The 16,680-nt window shown below is 41.0% G+C and overlaps 1 protein-coding gene across 1 annotated transcript; it reads left to right on the forward strand.

Annotated features, from left to right (window-relative positions):
* The first annotated feature begins 668 nt into the window (after nt 1–668).
* On the forward strand, nt 669–15,702 carry LOC104453474 (UPF0481 protein At3g47200). Its single transcript, XM_039317265.1, has 3 exons — nt 669–829; nt 13,396–14,536; nt 15,481–15,702. The coding sequence occupies exons 1-3, from the start codon at nt 669–671 to the stop codon at nt 15,700–15,702; spliced, it is 1,524 nt and encodes a 507-aa protein (XP_039173199.1).
* The last annotated feature ends 978 nt before the right edge of the window (nt 15,703–16,680 follow it).

The raw sequence follows: 16,680 nt of genomic DNA on the forward strand, positions 1-16,680 counted from the left end.
TTTTTTTTTTTATAATTTTTTTAAGTTTTTTAAATTATTATTTTTTAAAATATTTTATATAAATTTAATTTTAAAATTATTATTTTTAACTAAATTTAATTTTAAAATTAATTTAATTAATTTTTTAATTTTCTTTTTGCCACGTCGCCCAAAACAACGCCGTTTTGGCCACGTCGTGTGCAAAACGGCGTCGTTTTGGGCGCGCGCCGGAAAACGCCACGTTGGCGTTTTGGCCGGACTTTGGCCGGAGTGGCACTCAAGTGATCCGTTTTTTTTTTTTCGAATTTGGCACTTAAGTGTACCTTTCGTAGTTATGGCACTTATGTCCTTTGGCCAAAGTTATGGCACTTGAAGCGTTCTTTTGCCGAAAATATAGTACTAGAAGGGTGTGGATGCTGAACAACCCCTCCTCCATACATAATCGAATCCTCAAATCATAGTCCATTGCTTTCTATAAAATGACCGATACCTTCAAATATGTATGTGAAATTATTTGTCATTGAATCTTCTTGTAGATATAAATACAAAAACTCGGATTGAACTACGTAAATTTGCTATTTTTATTATTCTTCGTTTATTTGTTTGGTGATTTTTGCATTGACTATTTGCAATATCTCAATTAGATTCCACGTTAATTTTACATCACCACCACTTAGGTGATCCTCATGATGGCGAGCGATGTGGCATTCCCATCTCAGTGCCCCATAACCGACGAGGAGGCCATGAGGTTCTTCAACGATCTCATTAAGGATGTCCGGTTCGATATTGAGTCTAGCCACTTGGCCGAGTTACTCGAGCAAGTGACCGGTACCACCGGAACCAGTGGAAGGTGCGATGGGCAATCAAGCGCGAGTACTTCGGCAGCCCCTGGTCATTCATTTAGGCTGCCGCTGCTTTTATTCTCCTAGTCCTTACCTTCATCCAGGCCTTCTACGCCGGAGGATTAACCGAGCTCTGCAACACTGCTTCAGAGAGATATATGATGTTGATTTACCATTCATCAAATTTGGAGCAATCAGACCAGTAAAATTTGTGTTTCATTTCTAAGTTTTGCTTTGGCTATTGTCCTCCAAATTCGTTTTAATTGGCTTGAACTTAATTACATCTTACTTGAAAGTAACGATTCGTCAAAGAGCACTATATTCACTAGAGAACTTAATGTTAGTGCAGCTGATCAAAATCGACAGATCAAGAATTCTCATAACGCATGATCATTGTATACTCAAAAGCAGCAGTGATCGCTAATTAGACCATTAATGAAGTGAAGGGGTTCCCTAGATTCCGATTTCATGCAGATTGAACTAGATTTTGAAAAACTGAGGCCTATGTTATGCTACATCAAACCAATCACATATCTAGATTTATCATTCACACTTTCTTCGGCACTTGTTTCCTTCAGCTTTGCCTGACTTCACCAGACGCAACGTTGCAAGACGTGACAATATTTCAAGGCCACAATTTGATTTGTTTTCCACATCATCACTGTTAATACCTGAATTTTTGCCAATAAATCAAATATGCATTTTTTGTCATAAATAATAATATAACTATTAAAAAAATAAGGAGGCTTCAGTTCAATTGACCGTGAATGCATGGGCGCAGCCCATTAATATCAGTTTAGACCCATCAACCCACTTTGCATAAGTAGACCCCTTAGGAAAGGAAACCCACGACATTAGATGGAAGGGCCCATCCGAATTCCGAAAAGCCCCGGCCTTCCTCTCTCTCTCTCTCTCTCTCTCCCCTCTCTTCCGGCGAAAATCCTTTATCGCGTACTCCCTCCTTAATGCTTTATTGCATTCGCTTTGGTCCAAGGATGTTGGTTCAAATGATGCTTAAGGCTTCAGAAGACAAATTCATTGAATGATCTGTCTATTGAATTGCTTGTGTCATGGGCTAATCAATTGGGATCGTGACCGTGTGGCGACTCAAGCTCTTTTGAATCGCCTAATATTGTTAATTTGTCGAATAAAGTCTTGTAACTTGCCTAGCTTTTCTAATCAAACCCATCAGCCTCAAAAGCCAGCAAGAGTCGGACGTAAAAAGCTCAGGGGCCCATGTTAAGAAATTGCATGATTCTGCTGGTCGCGTGGTACTGAATTTTGAAGTCTTAGTCTCCCCCATTAGTCCACAGTGTAAAATGTTTTCCACATTGGGCTGATCGGCCCCGACGGGCACACCAACTCCTATTAATTGCATTGGCAGCACGAAGGATCTTATCTGGAAAATTGACACAAGTTCAAGGACTTGACTAAATCTATCAAAAGTTCAAGGATTTAATTGAAAGAAATGAACAAGTTCAAGGGCCTGAAGTAAAATTTTAACTCAACGGTACACATTCCTTTTTCCCAACTACCATCTACAGTAAATTTCTCATCAAAACAAAACCCTCGGCCATGTCACCAGAAGCAGCAAAAAATAAATAAATTAGTTCAGAAGTAACGAAAGTTAGGCTTTGTCCGGAGAAATATTGTCTATTAGCGAAAACCATCGCGTCCTTACCATCTAATTATGGTATGTCCCATGCATAAAGACTTGTTAGGGTTAATTAATTGCTTGCATGGTAAGCTTTGGAACTTCCCTCGAGACGACCATTCTCTTTGTCGAACTGGTAAACAGAAGAAAAGGATTTACATATATATACACACCCACACCCACATAATGGACTACAATGTCCTAACGATCACATCTTGTTCTAGCTGAGATTTGTCCATGCATAAAGACTCGTTAGGGTTAATTAATTGCTTGCATGGTAAGCTTTGGAACTTCCCTCGAGACAGCCCCAGATCCATTATATACCCCCACTAACTTCATGAACTACAAGAGAAGGCACGAGACTACATTAGTTCTGTATTTTATTGATAGTTTGGGTTTGGGCCATATAGCTGCTGTTGCCTATATATAATCTCTTTGTTTTGTAATTGAGAGCTGGGAGGTATTAATTATAACATAATTCTCCACCGAATGTAGCCCTAATTTAAAGGTAGACTAGAATAAATCTCATGTCTCAATTTATCTTTCTCACCTTTACTCTCTATTTCGTTGTGTTTGTACACCGAATCCTAACAAAAGAACTGAAACTTTGGTTGATTGCTCGACTATTGAGCTAATTACACGTAGTGGTCCAAAGATTCGAACTCATCTTGTGTGCCTAGTTCACGTAACTTCTCAATAAATAAGTCAATCCCTTGGGGATTAATCAGTGATATTTCTTTGCGTGCCTCATTCTTAACGTGTGCTGTGGGGATGAAATTCTCATCAGGAATCTAATCCGGCCAACATTCGAGTGATATTCCTTTAGTCCTTTTGATTAGCTTACAAAAACATAAACTGATCCTCCAGACAAAGGAATTTCGTGGTACTATTAAATAACTGAGTGAATTTTTCTACTCGATCACACTTTATCGTTCACCGCATACCGCTGTCTCACGCGATGTTAACTCTCACAATTGGAAAGCGATAATCACACCTAAAATTATAATTTTTTTTCGTTGGGTGCCAATATTCCTAAGTAATTTTCATTCCACCAATATCTCAAACTTGTGCCAATTACTAGAAAATACCTTCCGTCTATATAGCTATTTAAACCCCGCGTGCCGGCATGCATGGCCGTTAGAAATCTGAAGTGGCAGCCTTATGCCCGGCGATCTCCACAAATACTGCCATATCATATTTTTAACGGCCATTATGGATAGAAGCCCCGTGGAAAGTAAATTTGGGTCATTGATATAAGTTTGGAGGTATTGATGAGACGAAAATTTTATCATCACTCGTTCATATTTGGAAATAGACAACAAAAGTTTTGAGAGCTCATAATTACATATGGGGAAATTTATCCAAAAAGTCATAAACTTATTGTATTTATACCAATTCAATATAATGAAAAAAAAAAGCAAAGAGAAAAAAAAATGATTTTTTTTTAATTTTTTTTTAAATATCCACGTCAGAGTTAGTTATGTCATATAAGACAGTTGATGTCCACATCAACAATTTTAGCCAAAATTAGCCGGAAGAACTCAATTGGCAAATAATTAAAAAATTTTGCGCTCAATTAACAAATAGTCAAAATGTTTATGATTGAATTTGCACAAATGCAATAAGTCCTTTTTTTTTTTTTGGGTAATTCTCCCATTAGATGTGACCTCGGGTAATTGGAGAAATGGTCAAGGAGACTATATACATATTGAGTGTCCCACATACACTAAGCATTTGACAATTCAAGGATAAAACATATTAAAGATGAATCCGTGACAATCCCGGTTTTTTTCATCATTACTGTAACATCCTGGGTCCCACTGTGTGATATTGTCCGCTTTGGACACTGAGTCCTCACGGTTTTAAAACGCGTCACACATATTAAGGGACCCAAGCTATTATAAATTGGCCCAAGACTCTCTCCCTAGGCGATGTGGGACAGGGACCCCTTCCTTGCGCACGTTCGGGGACCGAGGCGCGGACGCACCGCCATCCCTCCTCCCCACGCACCGCCGCTATGGCCGTCACACACCATTTGTAACATCCTGGGTCCCACTGTGTGATATTGTCCGCTTTGGACACTAAGTCCTCACGGTTTTAAAACGCGTCACACATATTAAGGGACCGAAGCTATTATAAATTGGCCCAAGACTCTCTCCCTAGGCGATGTGGGACAGCGACCCCTTCCTTGCGCACGTCCGGGGACCGAGGCGCGGACGCACCGCCATCCCTCCTCCCCGCGCACCACCGCTCGGGCCGTCACACTCTCCCCCCCTTGGGAGCACAGCGCCCTCGCTGTGGCCCCACACGCGGTCGGGAGTCAGCTCTGATACCATTTGTAACATCCTGGGTCCCACTGTGTGATATTGTCCGCTTTGGACACTGAGTCCTCACGGTTTTAAAACGCGTCACACATATTAAGGGACCCAAGCTATTATAAATTGGCCCAAGACTCTCTCCCTAGGCGATGTGGGACAGCGACCCCTTCCTTGCGCACGTCCGGGGACCGAGGCGCGGACGCACCGCCATCCCTCCTCCCCGCGCACCGCCGCTCGGGCCGTCACAATTACCATCATGCACCTTGGGTTTCCCTTTCACGATTTAAAATACTAGGTGAGGACTCACTATTCATTCGTATCACCATCGACCCCTAGCGGAAGTCAAGTAACGAAACGAGTGATCAAATCGTCAACGGCAACATCAAACCGTCCAATCATATCTTTCGTAATGCTCGCTCGGGGACTCCAATTTCTCCTTCTGCACCACTAGAAAAGAAGAGAATCAAAACAGACACTCGTAGTTTTTCATCGTCGCAATTTGACGATCAGAAACACAAAACATGAAAGCGCCATGCATGGAAACCATGCATGGAAAATTTATCTCCACGACCCCACACGCCTGCTTGACCCTCAATTCTTTAGGGTTCGGACGTCTCTCTCTCTCTCTCTCTCTCTCTCTCTCTCTCTCTCTCTCTCTCTCTCTGTTCTAATCGTTGAAGGGGAGGTCGTCGGTCAAGGCTCGAGCTCATTGGCGACCGGGTTTTTGGCACTCTCTCTCTCTGTTCTAATCGTTGAAGGGGAGGTCGTCGGTCAAGGCTCGAGCTAATTGGCGACCGGGTTTTTGGCACTTAGCTGAGTGAAAAGCACTCGACACTTTAATAGTTAGTAAATTGCAGCTAGGTCATTACAATTATGTCATATAAATTGCATGCCATATGTCATTAGAACAATGCATGCTAATTTAGAGTAGAATTTCATACAATTAGTTTTTTTTTAAATAAAGGAAATCCAAACAAAAGATAATTAATTAGAGTAACTAATTAGTTAGTAGAATCGTGGTTAGGCTATGCATAGTATTTTAGGTCTTTACTTATATTTAGAAAATCAATTACTTGATGTATTTGAATTTCCACTTTCTAGACTGTGATTTGATTAATTTTATAATTTTAATATTTCTTTTAGAATTTTAGATGTTTGTTTTGGTATGATTACTTGATTTTGTTTACTTTTTTTAAATTGTTTTTACTAGTTTAGGGTATCGCATATAAATGTAAACTTTATTGTCATGTAACCTAGTTTTCCTCGTTAAAGAATTAAATGAATTGAGCAAGTTTCTCCATGCTTGCACGTTGATGTGCAACTACAGTTGTGCAAATCTAGTCCGATTTAATTTGGTTTGTCCTCATTTTTACCACATTACATTGTCCCTTTCAATTTGGCCAATTTAATTTTGTTCATCACATGCTCCCAAAAACCTAAGTAAACCATTACGTAATGGTGTTTTTGTTCTGAAGAACAGGAGTACCATTATAAAAATGGGAGTAGGCCCTTTACATGTTATAATTTTTGGAAATTATAAATTATCTAAAAAATGATTTATTTTATAAAACCGACTTGTTTATGGAAAAAATTGGCATCTATTCTTCATTGGTATAAAATAGCTCATCATTGCATTTGTGAATGAAATGTCGCATTCCAATTAAGCATGTTATAATTATGCATGTCGATGGTAAAATTACGTGATACGCATGAATAAACACACGTATACTTACGTCCTCTAAATCAATTTTATTATATTGTTGGTTTTACAAATTAACTGATGGGCTCACGTGTAAAATTTTAAACACTTTGAAATATACTCTGGAATACGAGCATGGTAAAAATCATTATCCTGTTTTTAAGTTATTAATTAAGAGAGGCCAGCTTGTCGAATCTAGAACTGCAGCTACGTTAATGTGCATTAGATTTGAAAATGGTAAAATCGCTATTGCGTTGGAGAGTTACTGATGATTGATCTGATAGAGAGAAGTCATCAATCATATTTTACATATCAATAATATAATGGAGATTTACTCGCGCAGAGGAACAATGGACTCAGTAAAAGTGATAGTCAACCTATTCAACCGGAATCGAGGCTACCCTTGGGACCTGACTGTTACTATTAATGACTGCATCCTCTCCGTCCTTTTTTTTTTTCTTTCCAACATCAAACCAATCACATGCCAAGAATTATAATTTAACTATCAAATTCTCTTGAGCCCTAACTTTGCCTCATTGCACTAGACACCATAATGCAAGACGTAATAATATTCAAGGCTATGATTTGATTATTTCCATTATCATCTTTATAATATTTTGAAATATTTTATGTGATCTTTTTTATGTCTAATTGATTTTATTTATTTTCATAGAATTCTTTACTAGTTTACAATCTCGAGCGTATAAAGATATTTATTGTCACATATCGTAGTTTTCCTCTTTGAAAAATTAAATGAATTGAAAGAATTCTTTCTACGTTTTGCATGCCAATGGATGTGCAACTTCCATGGTGCGAATCTAGTTTAATTTCATTTCCACCATGTCCCATCGCCCCCTTCAACTTGGTTGATTTTTTTTTTTTTATGTCAATGGATACTCACAAAAACATAATTTTTTTGTTAAAAAGAAATTTCCATTCATTACCAAATGATACATAAAAAAGAATCTAAAAAGCCACAGTAACAAAATAAGCCCATAAAACTCCAAAACAAACAAAAAATCGAGGCGTTTTATCAAAGCATGGTTGGTAGAGATAATCATAGACTCATCCTTTAAGAACGGATCTATAACTGCATCTAAGCAAAATGATCAGTAGCTAATCATCGAATCACATAGCCTAATTTACAATAAGCACACGCCATGATCTCCTTCCGTAATTATGGGTTTATCTTTCAATGGCACACATCCCCAACACCATCACCGTAAAAAGACAATGTAAATCTATTGAAGAAACTCATATCAGGCACCTATGAGAGCAAGTCCTGTAGTCAATGCAAAGTGCCAAAACTTTGAATGAAAACACATTGAATGAGTACAAATTTGGCAATAAAACTGCTGTAAAGTTCAGAGAGGTAGAGAGAGAAAGGGAGAAAAGAGGTGGGAGAGGAACCCAGCAATAGTTACTAAAACATAAGTAAAACGTTAGAAATTTTGGGTTTTGTTCCATAGAAGGGCCACTTCCATTACCTAAGATTGAATCTGCCGCTGGTGGGATGCATGCATCCTCCAGTTCACAAATATTCTCTCTTAAGATTGATTAGAGAAGCCCAGACTAGGAATAAAGGGTAGAGAGAGAGAGATATGGAATACAAAAAAAATAAAAATAAATAAAACACACTTAATCCTTAGCCTAAAATACGAAAAAGAAAAGAAAAAACAGACAAACAAGAGTAACTATTGTAAAAAACTCAAATAAATCTGATCAAATCTGGCAAGGATCCTTCTGCAGGTCACCTGGTTGATAACTATGAGTCGCCATTATAGATCCCTCCGAGCGCGGGCTAGAGGCAGATGCAGCAGGAGGATTTGCGCGAGGGGGGCGCTTGTCCTGAAGACCCTTGTGAAGCGGCTTGGCTGGACACGGTTGTCCTTGTGGGGGGAGTACTCGCTGGGCCACCCGAGGCTCCTCCTCCGCCTGAATGTGGAATTTCGGGCCGCTTTTCGCCGCGGTCACCATTCTTTCTTACCATCGTCAGTTGCCTTCCTAAGTATAACGAATCAATTTGCCCTGGTTCGTAGGCGGATTCAGTGGCCATGTTACGTCACAAATACAGTTTTCTTCCTTTGCAAGAGAAAGAGCAACCGATTATTTCATAAATGTGGATCTGCAAGCGCTTCCAAGTTCCACCAGTATTTATATAGTTCAGACAAGTAATTAACCATTTTTGAGTATTTATTTATCTGAGGTTTCTTGGAACTTGCTCAGGCCCGTGATGTCATTGTCTTCTTCTCTCCTTATGCAGGATTTATGTTCCAACGTCTCTTTGTAGCCACTAGGCACTATGTTATTACCAAATTAGATTACAAGCGACAGGGGTCGCGAAAAAAGACGCAGCGGGCCTTTCAGCCATCCTCAAGCAACTCCTGTACAAATAAAAAGTAGAAAAAAATTATTAAATAGATTTCTGTTTTATACTAGAATATAGACCCGTAACATGCACGAGAAAAGACTGGTGAAATATATCACTAGAAATAATTATTTCAGAGGTGTACTTAAAAAGATTTTCATAAGTAATTATAGGCCCCTTCGACTGAAAGGGAAAAACATTAAAAATTAATAAATTGGATTAAAGTGCACTTGGTCATCGTGACGTGTGCTCTTCTTGTTGCCCTTTGATTGAATTGCGTGCGAGCACAGAGAGAAGAATCGACCCAACCAATACTGCAAAAGAACGCCCAAGCACTATATCACATTTCATTTTCACTCCTTCAAATAACTCACCAACCGAGTCACTCTGTCAATGTGAAAGAATAAAAGTATGCCCATCGATATCCGGGCTGCCCCAAGGCGACCTCAATGCAAGAGAGTACAATTATTGGAGCACCAGAGATCAGTACATTTATTAGCTTGTCTGGTTTGCAAACTACATTTTTGCAAAGTATCCTTTGACTAACGCGTCTGCTCCAGCTGTACTTGTCCGATTCTTCCAGGCTCGGCCAGAGAAAATAGGAGGTTGTCCCGAATTGTCATATCAACGCGGTCCCGCGCGCTGTTCCATTTCTTCTCCGGCTGCTGTCGTTACTCTCTCTCTCTCTCTTTCCTCTCAGTTTCGTTCTTCTACTTCCTCTTCCCTGCTGAAGCTCTTGGTCATGGGAGAGGGGCTCGACCTGGACGAAATGTACATTTCACGGTACAAGAATAAATAAATCACCGATCCCTTCAGAATTCACCTATATTTTAAGCAAATGCAACAAACATCCTTTCCCAAATTGACGTTTGAACGGTTTCATCCGCGCCCATAAGACCATAACCTGAATTTCATGGCAAGGCAACTTTAGGGTGCAGCTAGGATAAAAGTCAGTAACGGCGAACTTTTCCAGCCATGCATCCGAAATTCAGTGAAAGGTCAAGTTTGGTCTTCTTGTCTCATTTTAGCCCCCCCTTTTTTTTTTGGCTCATAAATGTAGTTTAGGTTATGTGCAATCATTTCACAACATTCATTTTAAACAAAAAAAAAAAAGAAAAGAAAAAAGGGAATCTCAACACTTAAGAATTGTCAAAATAGGACATGCACTACCCATATATTTAGGTTAGGCTATAAATACGATTGATCAGTTCTCGATCTAATTCGATTCTGAGGTAAAATCGAAAATTGGACTGATTCCCAAATTTCGAAATCAGGAACTAGATTGACCAGTCCTAGAATCGAGAACTGGACCGACTAACCGATTCGGTCCGGTCTGGTGGAATCAATAAATTTGCTATTTTGGGTCACAAAAAAAAAAAATTGGAAGGAATTAGGATTTGTTTCTAAGAAATTTAAAAATATTATATATATAATTAATTGGTTTGGTCGGTCCCGTTACTACTTTAAAATCGGGAAACGAACCTACTAGCTACCAGTTTTAAAAGTGAGAATTGAGAATTGAACCGCCCGCTTTGGAAACCTTTCAAACCGGCCGGTTCGGTCCGATTTGGGTGATTCCTAATTCGCCACCAGCTATAATGAGTTGTTGGACGTTTTAAGATCCAGCAAGAGTAGGCCATGGCCCACTTGAAAATTAAGGATCAAAGCGCGTTCCGGCCATGTCTCTCTCTCTTCTCTTCTTAGACGCGTCGGAGGGTGTGAAACAGCTGTCACCGTGTTACGTGCTGTGGAAGAAGGAGTCTTGCCGTTACTAAGGAATTAGGATTTGTTTCTAAGAAATTTAAAAATATTATATATATATATAATTAATTGGTTTGGTCGGTCCCGTTACTACTTTAAAATCGGGAAACGAACCTACTAGCTACCATTATAAAAGTGAGAATTGAGAATTGAACCGCTTGCTTTGGAAGCCTTTCAAACCGGCGGTTCGGTCCGATTTGGGTGATTCCTAATTCGCCGCCAGCTGTAATGAGTTGTTGGACGTTTTAAGATCCAGCGAGTAGGCCATGGCCCACTTGAAAATTAAGGATCAAAGCGCGTTCCGGCCGTGTCTCTCTCTCTTCTCTTCTCGGACGCGTCGGAGGGTGTGAAACATTGTCACCGTGTTACATCTTTGTGGAAGAAGGAGTCTTGCCGTTACTAAGGAATTAGGATTTGTTTCTAAGAAATTTAAAAATATTATATATAATTAATTGGTTTGGTCGGTCCCATTACTACTTTAAAATCGGGAAACGAATCTACTAGCTACCAATTTTAAAAGTGAGAATTGAGAATTGAACCGCCCGCTTTGGAAACCTTTCAAAACCGGCCGGTTCGGTCCGATTTGGGTGATTCCTAATTCGCCGCCAGCCTGTAATGAGTTGTTGGACGTTTTAAGATCCAGCAAGAGTAGGCCATGGCCCACTTGAAAATTAAGGATCAAAGCGCGTTCCGGCCGTGTCTCTCTCTCTTCTCTTCTCGATGCGTCGGAGGGTGTGAAACACTGTCACCGTGTTACGTCTTTGTGGAAGAAAGAGTCTTGCCGTTACTAAGGAATTAGGATTTGTTTCTAAGAAATTTAAAAATATTATATATATAATTAATTGGTTTGGTCGGTCCCGTTACTACTTTAAAATCGGGAAACGAACCTACTAGCTACCAGTTTTAAAAGTGAGAATTGAGAATTGAACTGCCTACTTTGGAAACCTTTCAAAACTGGCCGGTTCGGTCCGATTTGGGTGATTCCTAATTCGCTGCCAGCTGTAATGAGTTGTTGGACGTTTTAAGATCCAGCCAGAGTAGGCCATGGCCCACTTGAAAATTAAGGATCAAAGCGCGTTCCGGCCGTGTCTCTCTCTCTTCTCTTCTTAGACGCGTCGGAGGGTGTTAAATAGCTGTCACCGTGTTATGTGCTGTGGAAGAAGGAGTCTTGCCGTCCACGGACTTCTTTCTCCGGAGAAAAACCATTTTCCTCCCTCGTCCTCACCCTATTCTCACTCGAGATCACCTTTCTTTGCTGTTCATCGTCACGGCGAGATTCACCGTCGCCGCTTCGTCTCCTGTCACTTTCTCAGTTCGGCCGCCACAAAGAGTGCCCCCTCGGCCCGGCCCTCGACCTCGCAGACTCGAACCGAGCTCTTCGAATTCGAAGCCTGTACTCACACCCCACAAGCGACGTTTCCCAAATTTCCCAAGCGCTGACTAGACTAGTGATCGTAGTCAAGAATATCTCCTCCGCAAGGTAACACCATCTTCCATGCTTTGCCCTGTTTTTTTGGTAAGACTCAAGGCCGTACGGTATTCATGAAGCGTTTGTTAAAGTCATTGAGAAATTCGAGTCATTAGTTGATGATTGGTGAACTCGTTGCTGTTCTAAATGCTGATCGCTATATTCAAGCCTTTTAATAGAGGTGGTCGGAGGTCGCGCGACCTTGCGGCGACCGGCGCGACCCAAATCTGATCGCTGCGAGGTGGTCGCTCGACCTCTGGTGGACCCGGATCTGGGTCGCCGCAAGGTCCTGCGACCTCCGTGAAGAGCCACTAGGGGTCGCCCGACCCCAGCAACCCTCGCCGGTCGTCTCTGGGAGCTGGCTGAGGCCGCCGGCGAACTCTTTTATTTTATTATTATTATTTTATTATTAATCACTAAAGTCCTTTATAAATTTTATCTTGGTCCATAATAGACTTTCAAACTACAATTTATTAAACATAAATTTTAAAAAAATCTTTTAACTTAAAATTCTTTGCAAGATTTCGAAAAAAACCAACCAAACGCACTATTGATAATGGGCTCCAGTGGTGCCTTGAGCCTAATCTTCTTTGTGGCCCAAACCCGTGAGACCAGATTTTGGCCCATATTCGGACCGGGCTCAAGGGCCCGGCCCGAATACCTATTTTTGGAATAAAAATTATTTTAAAACTTGAAAAATTGAAAAATCCCAAAAACTTAAACATTTTGACTTTTTCAATCCTAAAAATTTTGACATGGTACAAATTCGGTCTTTTGGCTAATTTTAGCCGGATATGACTGATTTGGATGTTGGTCGGATAACATGGCACGACTAACATTTTGATGTGTTTAATTGATGGATCCACTTGAGAAAATTTTAAAGACTTTGTAATCTATTGTAAAATATGAGTGGAAAAATCATTATCTTCTTGTTAAGTTACTAAACAACCGAAGGGGCCTTTTATTGTCCAATCTAAAAGCACTTAGCAATCTATTAATGTGCAACTTGATCAAGGTAAAATCGTTGTTTGAATTTACTAATGGTTGAGCGGACACAAACGTTAGCAGTAATATTTTACGCATGTAAAGTATATTTTGGAGCTTACCTGGCGCAGCCGAGCGGTAAGACTCCTTTTTCGTTGACGCAAAATGATAATGACGTGAAAAAGTCTTTTCTTTAAGGAGCTTGTGTGCCCACTCGGGCTAGGCACGATGTTCCGACCTTCCAATAGAGTCATGTCTATTGACGCAGATTACATCACAATGCTTTGCATCAGCATAACATTCCACTCGGAAAAATGTTCAGGGTATGCGGCTCCTGGAAGCTTGACTCGCCGGAATCAACCCCCAAAACCAGAATGAACGGAGAGAGCAACCACTGCACAATCACGGTGAGCGGGCGCAGCTGGTCTTCTCGCATGGAGGACCGGTTTCAGCAGAAGCCGTCTCTTCTGAGGCCCTCGGCCGGCACCTCCTCTTGCTACATCTTTAGAGCGCCGAAGAGCCAGGTGGAGAGCAACCCCAACGCTTACAACCCCCGGATTGTGTCCATTGGCCCGTACCACCACGGGAAAGAGCAGTTGAAGTTGATCGAGCAGCACAAAACTCGAGTGTTCTCCACACTGCTCGATCGGACCAGAGGTGGTGCGGGCCTGGATGATTACTTCACGGCTGTTGCCTCGCTGGAGACTGACATACGGGATAGCTACTCAGAGGCTCTCAATTGTGAAATCTCGGATTTGATTGAGATGATGGTTCTCGATGCTTGTTTCATTATCGAGTTATTTCGCATCCACACCATCGGCACCGAGAAGATTCCACAGTATGATGACGACCCCTTGTTCTTCACGCTATCGATTTTATCGTCCCTCATGATTGACCTCCTCCTGATTGAAAACCAGATCCCGTTCTTCGTTCTTCAAAAGATCTATGCATTATCCAAGTCTCCTGAAGATGCCAACCACTCCCTCGAAAAGATCGCCCTAGGGTTCTTCAACCGCGCACTCCGATGGCCAGAGGAACATCTCCAGAAGCACTACAGTGTCTCCAATATCACGCACTTGCTCGACTTGTTCCGACTGTGCTTGGTCGGCCATTTGGACATCGAAAAACCTCCAGAGGTCAAGGTCGATGAAGAGTTGCTGCAACTAATTCCCTCTGCTAATCAGCTGCTTCTTGTGGGGATAAAGCTTGAACCAAGGAAGAGCGAGAACCTAATAGACGTCGTGTTTGATCACGGAGTGCTCCGGATCCGTCCTTTGACTCTCGACATTTTCACCTGTTCCTTCTTCCTCAACTGCGTGGCTTATGAGCAGTGCTACCATTACTGCTCCGAGCACATCAGCACTTACGTGGTATTCATGAGATGTCTCATGGGCACCGCGGCAGATGCAGCGGCCCTGTCTCAGTGCGGCATAATCACGAACTTTCTAGGGACCGACACGGAGGTCATAAGGTTCTTCAATGTGTTGGAGAAATCTTTCCAGAATATTTTGAAGCTGACAAAACATTTCTATCAGTCTAAGTCTGGATATCGATAGTTAAAGTCTCAAGACTTTATAGTCTCAAGACTTTGTTATCTCAAGACTCAAGACTCAAGACTCAAGACTCAAAATTATTCTCATTGACAGTCTTTCTAAACCAGTGTTGAAGGAAATCCAAAGCCGAGGTTTATGGTTGAGGATTTGATCCTATCCTCTGGAATAGATTCTTTGGTTGGATAATCATTTCGGATTCTTTAATTCTTATCTAAGATCGATTGAAGATCCGATGGTCGACGAAATAATCTTGAATTATTCTATTCTTGGAAACCGAGATCCCGATTGTATGGGCGAACGGGATTGATGGGCTATCATCGATTCCTTATATAGCTCGGATGATCTTCTTGATTGATTCCGTCCAACGGGTAGATTGGAGGAATTCCTTTGGTAAGTGCCAACGGCTATGATGGCATGAAGGAGTATAAAAGGAAGACGTTCTAGTTGTTTTAAGTGGGTGATCGATAGAAAAATTCCAGAGTCTGAAGATCCTTGATTGTTAGTTGAGGCGAGCGAAATTGTATACGAGAGTGTTTGTACTTGGTGACGCCTTGAGTGAGTGTGGTAGATCATCTACACCTAGAAATCAAGGAAGATCAACACCGTAACAACTCTTTGATCATAGTGGAATCCAGCCAATCGTCGGTGCGAAGAGTGGACGTAGGCTTGAATCAAGCCGAACCACTATAAACCGAGTGTTCAATTCTCTCCTTACTCAGTCTTGCGATTGAATTTTTAACTGTTGCAAATTCTCTAATTGTTTAAATATCGTACAAGCTTCGAGAAATTTTTTGTATACCTATTCACCCCCCTCTAGGTACTCGTACTAGCTATTTCACAATGATTGCGCTAAGGATGTCGAGTTCGATATCGAGTTGAACTACTTGACCGAGGTATTCGGGCAAGTCAACCAGTACCATCGGAACAAGTGGCGGTTGCGATGGGTGGGAATCAAGCACGAGTACTTCGGCAGCCCCTGGTCCTTCATTTCGGCTGCTGCTGCTTTCATTCTCCTAGTTCTTACAGTTATCCAGGCCTTCTTTACCATTTACCCTTATTATCATCCCATGAAGTGACCAAGCTCTCCGACACGGCTTCAGAGAGATATATGATGTTGATGTCCCATCCATTTAGTTTGGAGAAATCAGACCAGTAAAATTTGTGCGTCATATCCGGGTTTTGCTTTGGCTACTGTACTCTTAATTCGTTTTGGATTGCTTAAACTTAATTACATCTTCATCGCTGCAAATAGATTAGCAAATTTGACGAAGAGCACCGTACCAACTAGAGAATTTAATGTTAGCGCAGCTGATTGAAGTTGACAGACAGAGATTTCTTAGACGCATGATCATTGTCGGCTCAAAAGCAGATATAATCGCTAATGGACCATTGAAACAGCGAGGCGTTAGGGATCGAATTGGGAAAATGGACTTGAACGAGGTGTTAGGGATTTAACTATTCGACACGACTCAATCCTTAAGTCCGTGAGGCCCCATCTGACACCTAGACTACATTTTCCCCCTCATTCACTCTCATTTTATGTTTTTCTCCTCTTCTAGACATGTTTTCCTATGTCAAACCAATCACGTAAAAAAATCCCATCGTAAAGGTCATTGTTTCTTTCACTGTGTCCGACTTCACTGTACACCGTGGTGGAAGACGTGATAATATTCACTCTCATCGTTGGATTTGTTTTCCTTATCAACTTGATATTTCCAAGAGTTTTAGGTAGTATTTTTTATGTTGTTGGGTTCATTTATTTATTTTTCAAATTTTTGGCCAGTTTAGGACGCGCACAATAACCATTATCTTTCTTTATATCTCTGTTTTTAAAATTTTTCTATTCCCTAAAATAAGTTTGGAACAGAAATCATAAATTTAAAATTTTAATGATTCTATTTCTGGAACAAAAGTGAAAAATAAGAAATTTTCTCATTATTCACTCTCGTCACCGCCCACCGCCCACTCCTGTTGGATGCCAAACACCAGCCGACCACCAATTGTCGTCGGCCACTGTCAGATGCTAGTCATTGGCCCCCATTTCCACCGCATTA

This window comes from Eucalyptus grandis, chromosome 1 (assembly GCF_016545825.1).
Source record: "Eucalyptus grandis isolate ANBG69807.140 chromosome 1, ASM1654582v1, whole genome shotgun sequence".
NCBI lineage: Eukaryota > Viridiplantae > Streptophyta > Magnoliopsida > Myrtales > Myrtaceae > Eucalyptus > Eucalyptus grandis.